A 20798-nucleotide genomic window follows, 5' to 3' on the forward strand; every position below is an offset into this window, starting at 1 on the left:
TGGTTGAGTTATAATTAATTGAAATATCAAGGATTAGGAAATGGATAAAATGTTCATTATATTGGAATATGACATGTATTTGGATACGTAAAATAAAATTATTATATAATTAAGTGTTCAAATTGTGTGGTGAAAAATATGTTACATTTTCAAGAAGGAAAAACAAGAAGTTGTTCAATTTTTAAGATTACCCGATGTTCATGATTGATGACAAAATAGTTGTGAAAGTTGAAAAGTTTTTATTTCTTTGGAATATGTTTGGTATTTAGGAATGGAAAAAATATGTTGCGTAATCAATGTCATGTTTACCGTAATTAAAAGGTAATAAGTCAATAGTAATTTAAAAAGTGAACCCCATTTGATTTTGGTGGTATTATTTACTTGTGTATATTAACACATGAGACCCACTTCCAAATCTATAATCAACAAATGTAAATTGATTGACAAGCAGAGCATGTCCAATTTTATTGCGTTTGAAAAATACATCGTATCATTGTGATTATCATTATTATTACTATTTTAGAGAAATAATAGTTATTTTTGACATATTTACTGTTATTATTATCATTACCATAATATAGTTAATTTAACTTTTCAAACAATAATTACCGACTCAAATAAATTCGGAATCAAATGCCTTCCCAAAAGGTCTATTCTACAAATCTCTCATTACTTTGCCTTAATTCCGTATGACTCGGTTTCGAAGAAAATAAAAAACGTATGAACCCGGTCCGAGCTAAGTTTGATTTCCTGGGAAGGCAATTTGGGCGATTCAACCATCGTCAAGGCGATTCAGCTTGCTTTGCTCAGAACTGGTCTGTTCATCAAACAAGGGTTTGGGTAACTAGCACGAGATAGATTGAATTTTAAAGTCATATTCTTCGTAAATGAAAGAAAATTTGCACACGTTTAATTTTTTTGGTTACTGAGAAAATATCAGTAAAAATCGTTCGGGAATTCCAAAATTTTCCACCTTGAATTCGAAGCATTTCTTCTCTGAATCTCAGAGGAAAGGAGTCGGGAAGATGGCTGAAGTCTCTATGTGTAGCAGTAGTGGCTGCACGGAGCTCACTCCAGAAGAAGAGAGGATTATGATTAGAGACATTGCTTTGGCTGCTGAAGCTAATACTAAAGAGGGTGACATCTTTTATTTAATCACTCAAAGGTTCTCCCTCCTCCACTTTTCTTAAATCCGTTACAATTTTCAAAGTTATGAATTACTTCTCTCTAATTTTATTAATGGGATTTTAAGAGTACTTATGGAAACTTCATGTTGTCTAATAATTCATAGAAAGCTATGCATGGATTCTTTGCTAGATTTCAGAAAGTGGGTATTTGGCTGAGAATTCTTAAATTTATGGACAATTTATGTTTGAAACGTTTTTCATATCCACCCTTACTCTGTTGTTGTTCTGGTTCTTCCCCCACCCATCTGGTTCTTCCTGCTTTGAGGATCCTATATGCAAGTATCAGGGCCAATATGTATGCATATGTTTTGCTTGCTGGGAAATAGAATGTGAAAGTTTTGTTCGCCTCTAATGATGTTCCACAATTTATACAAATTTCATTGTGCAGTCATCTAGGCCCAATCTTTGCTCTCTCTCTCTCTCTCTCTGTCACTGGGGGAATGAATGTGAAAGACTTACCATTTAATGTGAAAAGTGATATTTTTGTCTTATTGTTATGGTTGGAGTAAGCTGGAGCAATAAAAGAAATCGGTTTAACTCAGAGCTTGCTTCTCATTGGAATATTTTCTTTTGGTTTAAGAAAATCTTATAGTAAGTGGGTTTTGCATGGTTTGCTTTTTATGGTCTGTAAGAATCGGCATTTTCATTTAACTTTCAGATATCATATAGTTATCTCACCCAAGCAATTGACAAACATATTCTAATGATTGGATGTTACTGTAACAGATGGTGGCAACACTGGATTGAATATGTCAACCAAGACCAACCGATTAATGCAAATGATGGATCCTCTTTTGCAGAAATTTACGATTCATTTGGTTCAAGCATGTTAAAAAGACCTGCTAATATTGATAACTCTGACCTAATTTATGATGCCGTGTCAGAGGACTCTAGTGCGAGCATTGAAATACATGATACTCTTTTAGAAGGTCGTGACTATGTTCTGCTTCCACAAGAAGTGTGGAACCAACTATACTTGTGGTGAGTCATTAAAAAAAGGGATTTTGGACATTGAAACGTTGGTTGTTCATAATAGTAAAAATGAAAATAACTTGTAGTCATTGGGTTTGAACGGGGAAACCATAGATCTTATGTGTCCTGTTTCTTGTTACTGAAGATTTTTTTTTGACTTAACCAATGCGACTTTCTAAGAAACTAGGCTCTGCCATGTGTGTCTGAGCTGGATCATAGAGTATTTCTTGTGGTGAATCAGTTGAAAAAGGATCTTAGCCATAAAAACATTAGTTTCGCTAAAGCCCTCAATGATTATGAGAACAATTATAGGCTTTTTGGTCTTTTATTTTGTTTGGTTAATTTATAATATATAGTCCATTTTTATGAAGGCTTTTCATCAAGAGTACAAAAGTAAGAATTTAAGTCCATTCATTGAGAGTTAAGGGTTTGAAGAGGTTCGAAGAGGGGAAAGGTAAGGGGTCACATCTGATTAGATGGGAGGTTATTGAGAGACCGGTGTCCTTTGGGGGTCTTGAAGTTGGGAATATTAGGGTGCGAAACAAAACTCTGTTAGCCAAATGGCTGTGGCGTTTTCCTTCTCAGCCTAATTCTTTGTGGCGCAGGATCATTGCTAGTAAACATGGCCCTCATCCTTTCGAGTGGTTGTCCAAGGGGGTCAAAGGTACTAACCAGAAATTGTGGAAAAATATTGCGAAATAGCTCCCTTCTTTTGTTCCCTTGATCCTTTGTGTGGTGGGGGGAGGGGAGGGACATGTACTTCTGGGAAGATCACTATGTGGGGGAGAGACCCTCTTTGTGCTTGGTTCCCTCATTTGTATCATCTGTCGTCCCTCAAAAATCATTTTGTTATCGACTTTCTTGGGTGGGTTGGGAGCTTGTATGCCTCTTCTTGTGAGTTCCCTTGCTCTCTTTCTAATAGAGAGGCGATGTAGGTGGTTGCTCTTTTTTCTTCACTTGAGGGTCACCCCTTTAAAAGAGGGAGAAGGGACATTAGATTCTGGAGCCTCAATCATTTGAAAGGGTTCTCATGCAAGTCTCTCTTTCAGTATTTGGTTTATCCTTCTCTCGTTGGTGTGTCGGTCTTTAAGTTACTTTGGAGGATTAAGATCCCTAGGAAGGTGAGGTTCTTTACCTGGCAAGTTCTTCATAGCCTTGCTAACACAATGGACCGACTTGTGAGGAAGCTACCTTCACTTGTTCGGCCTTTTTATTGTATCCTTTGTCAGAACGGGGAGGAAGGCTTGGATCATATTCTCCGGTGACGTGATTTTGCGAGTAGTATTTGAGAGTCCTTCCTTTAGATGTTTGGTTTGATGTATGTTCGTCATAGTCGTGTTAACACTATAATCGAGGAGTTCCTCCTCAATCCGCTTTTTCGGGAGAAGGGTCATTTTTATGGCTTGCAGGGGTGTGTGCGATTATTTGGGTTTTATGGGGTGAGCGGAGTGGAAGAGTGTTTAGGGTTTTGGAAAGGGATCCTATGGAGATTTGGTCCCTCGTTTGTTTTCATGTCTCTTGGTAGACACTTGTAATATTCAGAGTTTTGTTCTTTACTTAGGTGTTTTGTTTTCTTCTCACTCCCTTGTGGAGTTTGTATCATTCAACTTGTCTATATCTTAAGTTTTGTTTCTTGATTCACTTACAAAACTTGGGCTTTTAATTGATACAATAATTAGTTTAAGGTCTCAAGTGATTCAACCCCTACTTTAGGGTATAAATAAATTTTCCTTATTAATTATGGATTAATTAATAATTAAATGGGGGAAAATCTATTTAAAGACTAAATATACTTGAGAGGGATTAAGAAAGGTGGATCCTCTCAAGCCAGTTTTACACGTACTGTTATTTATGAACTTTTTTCCTTACAAGAAAACTAACTGTTTAGATTCTTTAATCTAGTCTTCTTTTATTGTTGAAATCCATACGAACCATCTTATGAGTTAGTCAAATCTTTTGGTTGGTTTTAGGTATGGTGGTGGTCCAAAACTGGCACGGAAAGTAATTAGTGCAGGTCTTTCCCAAACTGAATTGGCTGTTGAAGTATATCCTCTACGCCTCCAATTATTAGAGGTGCCAAAGGGTGACCGCTCCACAATAAGAATAAGCAAGAAGGTATTATGATGGTCTACCACTTTGTTCAGTTGCCATCGTCTCAATTCTGTTGAAATTGTTTACCAGTTGATTTTAGTTAAAAATTTAATATTTATTTGGCAGGAGACAATTGGCGAGCTTCACAGACGAGCTTGTGAAATTTTTGATCTTAACTTGGAACAAGTAAAGTTCATATGACCCTGCCACATTCAGAGTCTTCCATTTCTAACTCTTTTTTCAAATAGACGTTTGTTTGTTTCATTTAAATCCAAGTATTCACTACTTTAACCAGGTATGCATTTGGGATTACTATGGCCACAGAAAACATGCTTTAATGAATGACATGGATAAAACTCTTGATGATGCTAACATTCAGATGGATCAGGATGTAAGTCTTCCCACTGTAACTACTTTTCTTGGACGTATTTTTTTCTTTTTCATTAATTTTGGTTGATAGTTTGGAATAAACGTGATTTTTTTTGGAAATTTGGGTTGTTTATCTATCTGTGTAGACTTGTGGATGAGTGGCCTTTTATCTTAATTATTTATTTGTTTGTTGGAGAAACAATTGCTTTTATTGCAAAGGAAAGAATATAAGAGCATACAAACAAACCAAGTGTGCAAAAATCCCGCTGAAAAAAGGGGTTCCAACTAAGTAAAAAGTTACCTAAAGAAAAAGAGAAACATGGAACCTCACCAAGGACCAAACTTTACTAGGGCCCTTTTCTATACCTCTAGACACTTGGGCTTTTACTAAGTAAAAAGTTGTTGAGGTGCTTAACCGTTGGCTTTTAAAAGGCAGGGCTAGGATTTTGTGTATTGTACAGCTCAGACACTTTTTCGGGAAATTTGTTTGGAAAGAAATCATAGGACATTTGAGGAAAAAACAACCGATCTCAATATTTTCTGTAACAATGTAAAAATCACCTCCTCTTGGTAGGGTTTTCTTTGTTACTTCACTTGGGGAGGGGGTTATCTCTTTCCCCGGCTGTGAGGATGTGACCTCCTTTTCTATCTTCTTTGGGTTTCTAATTTAAAAAAAATTTGAAAGAAATAAAGAAATCCAGCCTATCTGGAATACCTGGAAGCAAAGGTATACAAGTTTGGGTTTTTTTTTTTTGTTTTGTTTAATAAATAAATAAATAAATAAATAAATTAATAAAAAAATAAAAAAATAAAAAAAGGAATAAGATTTTCCATTGATATAATGAAAAGAGTCTAATGCTAAAAAGACAAGATACTATAACAAAGAAAATACAAGGAAAGTAATACATTAACTAAACCAAATAGATAAAAGCATTCCAGTTCAAGCAAATGTCCTGAATGGAGTAAGTGAGAATCGAAAAAATAAATAAGTGGTCTATCTTGTGCTTCTCTTTTTTTTCCCCCTCTTTTTTAATCATTAGTTTTTCTGTTTATCCTATCATTAATTTAGAACTATCTGTTTCTCTAGTCCATACAACACGTGAAAGCATTTGAAATAAGTGGCCTTGTAAGATCATTCTGTTTTTACAAACATTGGATGATATAGGCTGAGTTGTAAATTCAAAATATCATTCTGATGCTTGTTGACTGTGGGTATTGATAACCGAGTTGCAAATTTTGACTTGTCATTTCCTTTGAAATCTAATAGGTTAATGGAAGTTCATAAACTTCGCTTTTCCAAGTATCTTGTTTATGTAGAGTTTCATGATTGTGAATTATTGTTGATTAGGCCATTTGGCCATTTCAACTTTCAGCTGGCAAAAATTATTATTTCTATATTTCCACATTGCTTTATTAGAGACTTGTGACATCCTGGAATTCGGATGGTCACATCGTTTTGCACACTACTTTGCAAGATTTATTAGATTCGATGGAATCTCTTGTACTTTGAATTTCTTGAGAGCATTTATTGCCAACTGAAATCTTATTTTCTTATTTTCTTTTTTTATTAGAACCCTTCTTGAAACCTTTTCATTCTTCATTTGGTTAGATTCTTGTGGAGATTATAAACCATGGAAATCACAATGCATTGGGTGGCTGTGCAAGTTACGTTCAAGATAATGGAACAACCGACAAGGAAGCTACATCTACTCATTTAGAGCCTTCTAAGTCAAACTTAATCAGTGCAGGAGGCATGTCTAACAAGGGGGCGTCTAAAACAGAAGTAGTGCAGAGCCAGAACCCGACTTCTTCAATTAAAGAGTTGGATAATACATACGGGCAAAGTGGTGTTAGTACGAGAGGATCTTCTTGTGGTTTAACAGGGTTGTTAAATCTTGGTAATACTTGTTTCATGAATAGTGCAATTCAATGCCTTGTCCACACACCTGAGTTCGCTAGATATTTTCGTGAGGATTATCACCAGGAGATTAACTGGCAGAATCCGTTGGGCATGGTTGTAAGTTTCGTGTGCATTTCAGATTTGTGAAACCTAGACTTATGTTAATGAATTTGTCTTGATTACAATAGTAAAGCCTGCAAGGTTTAACTTCACTAATCACTACTCAATTGTTTGACCCTTTTCCATACTCTCTATTGTTTTTTAATTCTTGGAGTCATAGTTTTGAGTTCTCAACCCCTTCCCCCTGTTTACAAATGCTATGAGTATAAGACTATATATGAAATTCCTAGAAAAAAGTAAAGTCTTATCTTATATTAAAAAGTTCCTTACGAGAAATGGAAAAGCAACTATGGTTTCTTGTAGAGGACTCTTCTCTTTGTTTCTGCATTGTTTCTAGGTAGGACAGAATGTCTCACCCGCACCAAGGTGAGGCATTTTGGATAAGGACATCAGGGAATGCAGAACCTCCCATCTAGAAAATAAAAAAAGAGAGAAAATGTTTTTTTGGTTCTGGGTTATTGTGCATGAATTGGTTATATACTAAGTAGTTCAGGACACAGGTGTAATATGACGCAGATTTGGTGACAATTTATTTTTCTAAAGATTAGGACATTGACTTGGCTATAATGCATTTATTAAAAATGCAATTGAATATTTTTGTACATTCCAGTGAATTAATTTTTTTTTCTTCTAATTTATGGTATTTACATTTGGAAGGCTGATTTAAGTGATGAAAGGAAGTTGGTTTAGCTAATTGCATATTCTTCAATAATGAAATGCCTAATAGTAAAAGATTTGAAGAAATTCAAAAACACATTTTTCTTAGTGATTAACACTTTATAAAAGAAAAAAATGTAAGATTGGTTAAAAACCAAGGATGACTTTTTAAAACTATATGATCCAACAAGTGTTGAAGTTTCAAGTATTTGACATGTATCCAATAAGTGTCTAGTATGTGTCCTTAGGTTCTGTCTTGCCTACCCTCTCTCTGCCTGAAGCAATTTCTTTGTTCTTTTGAGTACAAGAATTTTCGTGTTTTGATGCTTATATTAATGCTTTAAAAATTATATGTTTGAAATTTAGAATCAGCCATTTACTGATATTCATATGGTGTCGTGCTAATTTTTTTTGTTTTATTTACTCCGCTAAATTGAAGTTGTATACACAGGGTGAGCTTGCCATGGCATTTGGTGACTTGCTTAGAAAGCTATGGGCTCCTGGCCGAACATCTGTTGCTCCTCGTCCATTTAAAGCAAAGCTTGCTCGTTTTGCACCCCAATTTAGTGGATATAATCAGCATGATTCCCAGGTTTATTGCTCATGTAATCTTTACTATTTTCACAAATCATTGCATTGGATCAAGAAATCAAGAAGTTTTATTGCAGGAACTTCTAGCATTTCTGCTTGATGGTTTACATGAAGATCTGAATCGTGTAAAGCACAAACCCTATATTAAGTCCAGAGATGCAGATGGAAGACCTGATGAAGAAGTTGCTGATGAATATTGGGCGAACCACATTGCTCGTAATGACTCCATAATTGTCGATGTGTGCCAAGTGTGTAAAATTACTTATTTCCACTGCAAGCTCTTTTTTAATATATATTTTTTAAACTTCTCTAATATTAGATAACATGAGATTCCTTCTCAAGATTAATTGGCATTGAGAGGACTAGCCCATGTATTTCATAAAATTTTGAGGTCCCGTGATTTTTCCAATTACAAAAGATGTACGAGAGGAAGAATCAGTACCCTCCCACTGGAGATCAGTACTAATTGAGAAACAAAAAGGAGTCAAATTTGGAAGTTCTCAAATAGGAATATTCTCTAGTTAATGACCTTACTTGTACAAGTAAAAGATCTGTTGTGTAGGCTGTACAACTATGTCCTCGAGGAACTGGTGTATAGGTTATCAACTATGTCCTTGGGATCTAAGGAATATTCTCTAGTTTGGAGGCTAGTACTGATTGAGAAACAAAAAGGGGTTAAATTTGGAAGTTTTCTCAAATAGGAACATTCTCTAGTTGACGACCTTACTTGTAAAGGATTTGTTGTGTAGGTTGTACAACTATGTCTTCAAGGATCTACAACTATGCCCTTGAGATTTAAGGAATTTTCTCTAGTTAGTATGAAATAAAGAAGAATTCCTATTTAGGATGAATTAAAGAAGAATTATTATATGTTCCCTCTCTGGCTCTTTCTAATGCTAGAAAGCATATGCTATTTTGGTTTCTACAAAATCCACATTTGAATCATACAAAATTTCACTATATCAATGAAACGTCTCGTTCCTTATTTTGAGCATTAGACTTATTTCCTTATTTTGTTCAAAATTTGTGTATTTTGAGTATTAGACTTATTTCATTATATCAATGAAAGGGTTCATTTCCTTTTCAAAAAAAAAAAAAAAAAAAAATCATACAAAATTTCTCTTATTCCTTTCCAACAAAATAAACTAAACCAAAGCACCACAAGATCTGATCAGCAGCACACTCTTGATGTTTGAAGGCAAGACAATTAGGGCCTTAAAAATATCCACCGACCTGCTTCAAAGCTATCTTGCAAACAAATACTTCAAACAGATACAATACCATTTGTATGGCAGTCTGAAGCTTATCAATGAGCAACGGTCCTTTATCACTTGGGAGCCCAAACTTAGACATCTTTGGCATGAGAAAGGAGTCTATTCTCCATGCTAACCTAGATTAAAAAAACAATGTGCCGCCACGTTTGTGTCGTGTTGTATCCGTGTCTTGTAGTCGTATTTGTGGTTCTTAGCTTCCCATTCAGCCTGTTGTCCACTAGAGATTTCTTGCCCAAGCACGGTACTACAACTTTGGAGTGAATACCCAAGGGCTTTTAGCACTTGTTCTATTCTATTATCCATCGTGTACCAACTCTCCAATTATTGCCGTTATGACAAGCACCCTTTGCCTTGATCAGTTTTAGTTTGGAATCTAAATCAATCTAGTAATAAAAGCCAAAATTCTTCTAATGTTAATACCGATTCCTAAGGTCTCGGGGAAGAGGGTTGGTCTAGTTTCAAATCTTGTGTTAACAATTTATTGTAACTATCCTTTTGGCACGGTTCTGATGGATTGATGCCTTTTTGTCCCTTCCTCCCCCCTCCCCTTCTGTAACCAGTTCGCTTTTTGGTGGCTCATATTGTTGAGCTGTTTCTTTATGCCCTTGTTCCACCAAAAAGCGAACTGGAACAAAAATTTCCAAAAGATATGCTAGAATGGGCAAAAGGGTGCTTAGATTTGTGAAAAAAAATGAAGTAGAAAGGACTAATTCCATAAAACGATCAAATGTGGAGGAGGGGTCCATGAAAGAAAATCATTTCGCTCGCCCCAAAGTTGCCAGAAAAATGCTCATGTGAGGGCCAACCTTGTCTTTTTAGTACCACGAAATGGATGACCCACCAAAATAGCAGCAAGAAGATTAAAAAAGAATTGTTAGGAAGTGGCAAAGACCATCCGAAAGCCTCCAACAAAACAGCATCCAAAAGCCTCTCAATATCCTTCTGCTGGAGTTATTGATTAGCTCTCTGTTCTGTAATGTTTACTTATTTTCATGGATAATCTCTATAAGGTTGTATTTACTATCCTTGTTTTTTTTTTAAAAAAAATTTCTCTTTCACTTCATTTTGAAGTTTGTTTTTCTTGAACATTTATTCATTTCCATTATATCAATGAGAAGTTGTTTCTAATTCAAAAAATTGTTGACTTTTAGTAAATAGAACAGGATTCTGTCGGAGCCATCCCCATGTCAGCATGTCTAGCTTCCTCTTAGTCTATGCAATTTTATTTTATGATAATTGATACCAAAAAAAATTTTCTTGGGTTATTCTGTTCATCTCATTCTCTTGCATATTTTCTGCTTGTTGTACCTTTATTTCAAGACTGCTTTAACGTTTATTAATCTGATTATCCCTCACTTTACAGGGCCAATACAAATCAACTTTAGTCTGTCCCGTGTGCAATAAAGTTTCTGTCACTTTTGATCCCTTCATGTATCTCTCATTACCACTCCAGTCAACCACCACCCGTACTATGACAGTGACTGTTTTTACTAGTGATGGAAGTAAGCGTCCATCAACTTTAACTGTCACTGTACCAAAACAGGGCCGCTGTAGGGATCTAATACAGGCACTTAACGGCACTTGTTCATTGAGGCACAGCGAGAAGCTTCTGTTGGCGGAGGTTTGTAGCATTTTATGCATAAATTTGTTACCTGTGCTCATATAAATATAGAACTTATTCTATTTCTTTCACAAGCACGTGGACACCAATGTTTATGTGAAGTCAGGCTTCAATAATGATTTGCATAGGCTTCGATTACTGCTGATTTTTAATTTTGTTTTCCCAATCATTCAACCCTTGCATGTTTATGTTCAACATTTATGCTTTGGCTGCTTTGGTTCCTTGGTTGTTCTTCTTAATGGAAGTCTTCTGATGCGTACTTGGAGAGTGACAGTGACCAAAATTGTTTCCCATCATCTTAAATTCCCAGTTTTGAGTGTATGAAACATATAAGTATACCAAGCCAAGAGATTATGAGTTATATAATGTAAAAAAGTGCATTAGTACAGGTGAATACCGGCATGTTTGCAATTTATTTACTTATTTTTGTTTGGAAATGTCTCCTATGTAGGTGAGAGATCATTTGATTCAGAGGTTTCTGGAAGATCCACTGATATTATTGTCCACAATTAGAGATGATGACCATATTGCTGCCTACAAGATTCCAAAGTTGACTAAGAATACTAAATATCTTCAATTGGTTCATCGAAGCCAGGAACAGTATGTGCAATTTTCTACCATGTTTTATTGATATTAATGAATGATGCTTCGTGGAAAAAAAAAATGTATTCATGCTTGTGAAGCGAATTAAGCAGTTGCTATTTTTATAATATATTTTTTTTTCCTATCACAGGTTGTAACGTTCATTCTGACTAGTTTTTTTTTGTTGAATGATGAAAGTATCTTTCTCCCAGATTTAGTTGGCGGTGGTATTGGTTATTAGAAATTAGAATGTTTATGTAGTTCATGAATTACTACTACTTAAAGTAGGGAACAATTGTAAATGCTAATCTGCAGTCTTTTGTGTCAGGGTAAATAGTGATGCCCACAAAATGTCTGGATGGAGACCTTTCGGAACTCCTCTAGTGTCAGTAGTCTCATGTGATGGTCCAGTGAAGAAGGACTACCTTCAGAGAATAGTCAAAAGAGCATTGTCTCCAATGGCGAAGGCTGGGACTTTGATGGATACTGATGTATCTGATTCTAGCATGTCACATATAGGAGAAGATCATCATCATCATGACTTTTATGCTGAAACATGCACAAGTTCAATGAATAGCGATGATCCAAAATCTAAAGCTACGGAACCTTTTAAATTACCTCTCCAGTTGTTGAATGAGGAAAATGTTTGCATTGAGCTATCAAGTGGAGAAGAAGCTCTGAAACTACCCCCATCATCATCAGTTCTAGTATATATTGATTGGTCTCAAAAGCTACTAAAGAAGTTTGATACTGGTTACCTAGAAAATTTGCCTGAAGTTTTTAAATCTGGGCCTGTGATGAAAAAACCTAGAACGGAGCCACTCTCCTTGTATTCGTGTTTGGAGTCTTTTCTACGTGAAGAACCACTTGTTCCTGAAGATATGTGGTTAGCTTCTCTATGCTCTCCTCTTCTTCCTGCTGTCTTTTGATATACTCGCATGATTGGAATAATTTGTACAATATGTTACTTGTACTGTTCTTTCATAGAATGAAAGCAAATGTTATATAGAAAAAAGTCATTTTATACTGACTAGACAGTTCCAGGAATATATATGATTGAATTTTTGGGATATCATTCTGCACCTCATGAATGCAAACGGAATTGACAATAATCCTCTTCATAATGTCATAATATTGCTACAAGTCACTTTAATAATTGCTAGGTTACTTCAGAATTCTGTAAATATTATTGTTTATATATATATCTGTGAATATCTAGGCCAGCTTATGCACATCTCGACTAATCTCACGTGACAACCTGTCTGACCTTACAACATTTAGGTGTCAAAGAAACTCGTAGGATATTAAATCCTAGGTTGGTGGCCAATCCTCTTAGCCCTTTATTAAAGGGATGTTGCGTTATTTACCGATGATAGTTTTGTGTAAATATTATTGTTGTGTCAGTATTGAAGCTTCTGTGTAATCTCCCTTTCCCAATTCCCCTTATTTTGACAAGTCTGATCTTCGCTTATTGTTCTCTTTGGTGCAATATATTATCTTCTCATCAAAATAGTACATTAAAAATAAATTATGATATTATGAAGTAACTGTTTCAATGGTTAAAATTGTAGCCATCTTAGCTGAATGCTTACTGAACCTAGTGAACACATACTAGTTTGTCACTTGTATTATGCAGTAATATATTACATGAACTGCTATGTGATTAAGTATTACCTCACCTGGTTTATTAATGTGTATTAATGAAATTTGTTATTGATGTGTATTAATGAAGGTTTTGCCCTCAATGCAAAGAACGACGACAAGCCAGTAAAAAGCTCGACCTTTGGCGGCTTCCAGAAGTGTTAGTCATCCATCTTAAAAGATTCTCATACAGCAGGTCGATGAAGCATAAACTAGAAACATTTGTTAACTTTCCGATACATGACTTTGACTTGACGAATTATGTAGCTAATAAAAATAACTCTCAACGTCAACTGTATGAACTGTACGCTTTAACCAACCATTATGGTAGCATGGGTAGTGGTCACTACACTGCACATATAAAGGTGAGTAGAAATTAGCAAATGTATATTTATTTTTTGACGTTATTATTATTACTATTATACTTAGGCCATTCTTAAGTGCTGCTTGATTGATTTTTAGTTCTTAATTTTAGATATTTGTAATGCAACAGGATTAGGGTAAATTAGGGTATCTTGGTCAAAATTAGGATTATGATTAGTTTTCTTGATTAATTAGGATTAGAATTAATTTGTTTCCTGATTTTCTATAAATAGAGGAAATGTCTCCTTATATTGACAACTTTTAATTCATAATAAAAACTTTTTAAAAAAATCATAACAAAAACTTGAATTTATTATTAGAGATTTCTCTCATTTTTATTTCTTAGGCTACACCAATTAGTTAGTTAATGATACCGTCCTTCCATATATTGTACATCATCATCTTGGTTTCTTACAAATTCAATCCTTATTTTGTTCTTTTTTCTTTGTCTAGCTTATCGACGAAAACAGGTGGTACAGTTTTGATGATAGTCACATATCACTTATAAATGAAGAAGAGGTGAGATCAGCCGCTGCTTACGTCCTTTTCTATCGGCGGGTAAAGACAGAAGATGTATCAGTTAGTAACGGAGTCCAATCATGTGCCTCAACTCAGAAATAGACGTCACTGATCACTGTGCTTATTTTTCTTAAAAATGGGATTGCAGGTATGAGTGCATCGAAACTTTATTGCATATATACCTGCCACTCTTGTTCTGGTTTCAGTAATTCCAGAAGCAAGTGAAAGTTAGAGAAACTGTCCACTATAAGTGGCTGTTTAGCATGTGAACCTGTTGTGAAGTAATGGAAATCACATGGGATATTTGTCCCCATCTTTTCGTAAAAAGAAGAAGAAAAGAAAGAAATTATAGAACCAGAAATCTTAAAACTTCTAATTCGAATTCCAATGCTTTAGCTTTTATACTAAAGCATGCATGCGCTTCCTCATCTTTATGTCTACTAAATCACTGGAGTCAGTGTCTGTAGTTGTACTTGTTTCATCCATTCTTGAAATTCAGCACCCCTTGAGACATTGAACTGATTTTTGCTTCCTTCTAGTAGAATCCTTACGTTTGGTGAATTTCAGATTTTCATTCTTTTAAGAGATTTAAAGCAGAGCTCGGGATGGCTATTAAACTAGATTTGAATTGAAACCCCTTTTGGAAGAACTACTAATTAACCGTTCATTTAAAGCATACGTTGTTTTATGGTGAGTTTGATGACTTTTGAATTGGCTAAATGTATTTTCAGCCACTTCTCAAAATTTTTAGTGTGTTTAGTTACCTTATAAAGAAATGGTTTTGGACATCTTTAAAACACCATGTCAAGGTACTTTTCGGAGACTACACTCAACTAATGCTTTTAAAAAGTGCGTGTATAAAAGCATTAAGAGATCATCTTCTGTCCTTTTGGGCTCTAGTGGTCCGGCATATGTAAAGATTCGGAAAGTTCGGATCATTTTCTGTGGAGTTAGTTTGTGGAGGTGATTTGGACAGATTCTTGGAGGCTTTTGACGTCTAGACTCTAGATGGCTCGTAACAAACCGTGCAAGCCTTTTGAGATAAAAGAAAGGACTCTCTGGTATGCTGGGTTTTTTGTTTTTTTTGTGGTGTTACAAAGTATCTGCCTCAAAAATATTGGAAGGTTTTCAGAAATGTTTAGAGTTCTTGGGAGGTTTGAGATTACCATTCAACTTAATTCTTTTGAACAGGACCTTCTTTTTATGATTTTATAATTTGTTAGAGCTTTTGTTCTTTGTTTTGGCTCCTTTTGTAGCTCAGAAAAAAGTTAAGTTTCAACAACCAAACTCAATTCTTATCTCCTCCCAAAAAGCATGGCTAGTGTTTAATGGAGTCTCATGGTGTATTAACACTGTCCTGGAAATCCCAATATTAAGCCCCAAAAAAACATGGAATGACTCGACTCTTGAGGCTATCGTTTGATCTTCTATCTGTACGGAAACATGGGGATGCAACCAATATTTGAAGATAACAAAGGGCCTTGATCACTATGGTGTATGGATCATTCTTCTATCCCTATATACTTTACTGCTTATTTGTTTAGACTTATACAAAGTTTGTGGCTGATACTCAATTTATAGTTTCTATATCAATTATGCTTTAGGTACTTCTTCATGTGGGCCTGTTTGTTCTATGTTTTACTCTCAGTTTTGCTCTCATCTGTTAATGGAATATGTATTTTTGAATTTTAATCTCTTTTAGTTGAATTTTCACTATTTTTGATTGTGATAGAATAAACCTGACAATTATTTAAAATTAGCATTCTTCCTTTGAATTAAACCTTTTTTTCCCCTTTTTACTTTTATTTTCAAATTTCTACATATCATTATCATTCGTTCACTAGACAGGTGTTTGACCATTAGATTGGAGTTAAAAACATAATTATCTTTTCAATTAGTCAAAATGAATATAATTTTCTAGTAATGACAGCAATAACTAGATTTTTCTGTTTTTCTTTTTAATTTAATTTAATTTTTTGAGAGTTTACTTTAAGTTGAACAAAGTTTCAGTCTTTAAGAGGTTCAAACCTCTAACTTTTAGGTTGTAACTAAACTTACTTTGACTATATTTAGAGGGGAGTTTTAAGAACAAGAATACGATCAGATGTTTAGCAGGCTAAGAAACTAGGTTACCATTCAAAGATATGTCATTCTATATTGAATAGTAGATGTGGTCATTATCCAATTGAGTTTGAGTTATGCATTTAAACTAAGAAAATTCGGTCACTTCTCTAAGTCTAAGAGATCAATTTGAGCACATCTCTAACTAATTAAAGTATAAATTTTTGACGAAGAGGTATGAGGTTTGAATTTTCACCATTACCTATTGAACATTAAAAGGAAAAAAAAAGAATTTGTAGAAACGTTTTGTGGTTTCCCGATCAAACTAGAAGTTAACAAGGAACCATGCATAGCATTGAGTGGGGAATCAAATACACCCGCTACACCTAACATGTGGAATAGGTGCATAAGGAGTTGTGCTTAGTCTGAAATATAATGATGAAGTCATAAGTATCAGAGATTTTTGGAGGTATACTGTCAGAAAAACTTTGTTGACCAATTGGGTAGATCAAGAAAACAACAGTAGCCGCTGCAACAGGAACTGGATATGCAACAATCCAAGGATGCATATCGATTGTTGGCATATCCAGACGAAAACTAAGTTCTCACTCTTGACCCATGTAACATGCTCACCAAGTAAGAAGTGTTGAACAATTAGTTCATAAGGACCACTATCGTATAACCATTCATCAACGAAAGTAGCTTTCCAAATTGGGTAAAAGTGAAAACCAATAGCTGTAGAAGAAGGGATAATAGCACCAAAAATAATATTGTTTCCGTAAAGTAGAGGTCCAAAAACAGGTTTAGGAATATCATCAATATCTACTGAGGAGCAGTAATGAAGGCAATAATAAATATAGAAGTTATGCAATAAAGTAGGGATAATCAAAATACCAAACCATCCAATATAAAGACGGTTTTCAGTATTTGTTAAAGACGGTTTTCAGTACTTGTTATCTAGTTACATAAGCGACCACATAGGCTTTCGCTCTCGCGTCTCTCTAAAATTGCAGTTACAGTAAAGTCTTGGTTTATTTAAGAAAATGATGAGTTTATTAATCAACAGTATAACGTGACTTATATACTCATGTCAATCGATAACAACATCCATAAATATATAAACATTAGGTGTTGAGCTATACTCATGTCACATTTTATGTTGTGTTTCTAATTCATGTCAATGTGTATGTTTTTTTTGTTGTTGTTGTAATGAATAGTATTTGTTTAATTTTATTTCATTAACTTATGTCTTTTAGTAAAATATTATCCATGTCGAAAACATATATTTATTTGTGTTCTATCACTTTTTCAACCAAAGCACTATAAAAAGCATATAAAAGAGGATCAATGTATGCTACATTTGTAACATGAAAATAGTAATTTATTGATTTAGATAGAAATTGATACTACACTTTGTGTAACTAAAATATTATTGACCTTGGAGATTTTCAGGCTTTTTTTTTTTTCTACTCATTTGATAAGAATATGAGGAATTCGAAGAAACTAAAGGAACTATTGAGAAAAATTCTAAATAAGATTATTAAAGTCAAATATCTGAATGAGTATAGTCGAGCTGCTATTTGAAGCATCTCGACGCTTGTTATATGCAAGTAAGAAAATTTGTGTAGGTAGTGTTTCAATCGATTTATAACATTGATTCTAAACTAAACTAAATACTATTTATCATAGCATGTTTCATTGTTTCCCTTTGAAATTAAAAACCCAAACAATCCATCATTAATTACAATCAAAGTCCAAAGGGGCTCCAAAATATTACTCGAGTATGAATAGGTGTGATAACTTTGAGGTTTAGCAATGTTGCATTTGTCATTAAGGGATTTACATAGACGGTTGAGGAATTTCAGCCAATTTCTAGCAAATTAGAGCCATCAAATTGGCTTGCTAACATTGCATTTTGAGAACTTGAACCTTGGCTGACTCTCCTGGTATGTTATTTATGTCTTTGGAGTTGGAAAATTGAGCTCACACATCTATAAACTAGATCTCTTATTCTTATACTTATCTCGAATACCATATTGTTCACGATGTTTGCTCTTTGCGACTTAGGAAGATATTGTAAGAGAAAATGGTTCAATAATATGATATTGGACTAGTTTTAATAATTTTATAGAGAAGAAACTAGTTGAGAATTTTAAGAGATTAAGGATCATAAACTAGGATGTTAGTTCTTTTTTTTTAGTATTTTAACATATTTATGGTCTTTCCAAAAAATGAGGATGCTTTATTTTTTTTTAAAAAAAATATAATTTATACTTCTTCGTCTTTTCAAAAGATGAGGATTAATAAAAAAAGATGTTTATTGTCTTTTCAAGAAATGAGAATCATTTGAATAATAATATTTTAATAATAAAGTTTCCCCAACCTATTATATATTAATAATAAGTTTTAAAGTAACAATATTAATAAAAAAAAAATTCTAGTTTTATGCCTGTTGAATGAGAAATTTTGGACCAATCACAAGTCATTACATCATTTGCTAAATTAACGACGAATTTCTAAATCATTGACTTTGGGTCCAATTAGAAGTTGACACATGTCCCGAATTGAATTGAAGACAAGTTTCGATGAGATGAATCGGATGAGTATTAATTGGTCCAATTTGATATTACTATTTGGGCTTAAAGTCCAAACTATAAAAAAAGTGAAATGGATCCAAATTCCAGATCAGGCCCAAAACCAACTAATTGGGACTCAAGGGTCAGGGGCCCATGGACCGAAACCAAGCCCATGAAGCCCACCTAAGAACTCTATAAATAGAGAAGTTCTCTTCATTTGTAAAGACAACATTTTCTACACTCAGAAGACCCAGAGAGAATTCACCAACAAGTAGAGGACTCCCAAGATTCCTGAAGCTGCACTCCTATAAGGCAGAAGACATTTGAAGACACAAATACTCTTCCAAGACTTCTACTTCAAGCTTCCAAGACTCCTGAAGCTGCACTCCTATAAGGCAGAAAACCTTTGAAGACACAAATACTCTTCCAAAACTTTTACTTCAAGCTTCCAAGACTCTTGAAACTACACTCCTATAAGGCAGAAGACTTTTGAAGACACAAATACTCTTCCAAGACTTCTACTTCAAGCTTCCAAGACTCTTGAAGCTGCACTCCTATAAGGCAGAAGACCTTTGAAGATACAAATACTCTTCCAAGACTTCTACTCCAAGCTTCCAAAACTTCTACTTCAAGAACGTTCGGTGCTTTCCTTCTCCAAGTCAAGCATATTCACCCAACTGAGAGAGAATCAGAGGATCAAATATTAGAGATCGAACTACATCGCATTAAATCAACTCCAACACCAACTCAAGTTCAACTCCACGAAACACGTTTCTCCGAAAATCTCGTGTGAACAAATTGGCACGCCCGTTGGGGCCTCTCTACCTTTCATCTCTCTCATCATCCGAGTCAAGAAATCTACAGATGGCACCAAAGAAAGTTGCATCCAAAGCTACCATCGCAAGTAACACTTACATAAGCTCTGTCATCACGGAGGAAATCTGGGGCCAGCTGATGGAATTTCCTAAAGGCGGGATCGTCATCAGAGAAAATCCCTTGTTTGAAAACTATGCTTTTGTTACTAATCTATCAGAGAAAGAATCACATTTTGATGTAGTGTCTGTCATGATGACTGACGTAACAACTGAGTCGACCATGGCAGAGATGGAGGTAAAGATAAATCTCCTAATGAAGGCTGTAGAGGAGCGAGATCATGAAATCGCTGCTTTAAAAGATCAGATACAGGCTTAAGATACTGCTGAATCAAGTCAATCCCCAACTACAAAAGCCAATGACAAAGGAAAGACTGTCTTGTAGGAAAGTCAACCACCACAATCCACCTCTGTTGCCTCCCTGTCAGTTCAATAGCTCTAGGATATGATCACAAACTCCATAAGAGCTCAGTATGAAGGACCGTTGCAAAGCTCTTTTATGTACTCCAAGGCATACACCAAGAGAATCGACAACCTGAGAATGCCAGCTGGATATTAACCTCCAAGTTTCAACAGTTCGATGGAAAGAGAAATCCAGAACAACATGTTGCACACTTCATTGAAACTTGTGAAAATGCAAGAGCCAGAGGAGACTAGCTAGTCAAGCAGTTCGTCCATACCTTGAAAGGAAATGCTTTCGATTGGTATACTAATTTGGAGCCAAAAGTGATTGATAGTTGGGAACAACTAGAAAGGGAGTTCCTGTACCACTTCTACAGTACAAGGCGTACTGTTAGCATGATGGAGCTGACGAACACCAAACAGTGGAAGGGAGAGATAGTCATCGATTATATCAACCGATGGAGAGCTTTAAGTTTGGATTGCAAAGATAGACTTACTGAATTATCTACAGTGGAGATGTGCACTCAAGGCATGCATTGGGAGCTTCTCTACATCCTACAAGGGATAAAACCTCGTACATTTGAGGAGCTGGCAACACGCGCTCATGATATGGAGCTGATCATTTCCAATAGAGGAACTACAGATTTCTTAGTCTCTGAAGGGAGAAAATACAAAAATGATGCCAAGGGTACTGAAAATATCGTGGGTAGTGCCACAAAAGAATCTATGGTCATTCATGTGACCCTCGCTGAAATTTTCCTCCAAAGGAAAACAAACAAAATTTGAAAGAAGGCACAATGAGGGTGAGAAGTGTCGTCCAACTCTTAAAGAACGACAAGAGAAGGTTTATCCATTCCTTGACTCTGATGTAGTAGATATGTTGGAGCAACTACTAGAGAAGAAACTTATTCAGCTATCGGAATGCAAGCGGCCGGAACAAGAAGGAAAAATAGATGATCCTAACTACTGCAAGTATCATCGGGTCATTAGTCACCCAGTT

At 35.1% G+C, this 20798-nt stretch overlaps 1 protein-coding gene across 2 annotated transcripts; it reads left to right on the forward strand.

Moving 5' to 3' along the window:
* Nucleotides 1-683: 683 nt before the first annotated feature.
* On the forward strand, nt 684-14993 carry LOC120082965 (ubiquitin carboxyl-terminal hydrolase 5). Of its 2 annotated transcripts, none has more exons than XM_039038416.1 (14): nt 684-815; nt 1008-1165; nt 1914-2168; nt 4130-4274; nt 4377-4436; nt 4546-4641; nt 6229-6636; nt 7748-7888; nt 7965-8135; nt 10525-10782; nt 11234-11382; nt 11693-12250; nt 13097-13370; nt 13822-14993. In XM_039038416.1, the coding sequence occupies exons 2-14, from the start codon at nt 1026-1028 to the stop codon at nt 13987-13989; spliced, it is 2823 nt and encodes a 940-aa protein (XP_038894344.1). In that variant the 5' UTR covers nt 684-815; nt 1008-1025; the 3' UTR covers nt 13990-14993. The 2 variants fall into 2 exon arrangements, with proteins under 2 accessions (XP_038894344.1, XP_038894343.1); XM_039038415.1 differs by having other exon boundaries at nt 695-840.
* The last annotated feature ends 5805 nt before the right edge of the window (nt 14994-20798 follow it).

The sequence above is a fragment of the Benincasa hispida genome, chromosome 8, assembly GCF_009727055.1.
Source record: "Benincasa hispida cultivar B227 chromosome 8, ASM972705v1, whole genome shotgun sequence".
In the NCBI taxonomy this organism is placed as follows: domain Eukaryota; kingdom Viridiplantae; phylum Streptophyta; class Magnoliopsida; order Cucurbitales; family Cucurbitaceae; genus Benincasa; species Benincasa hispida.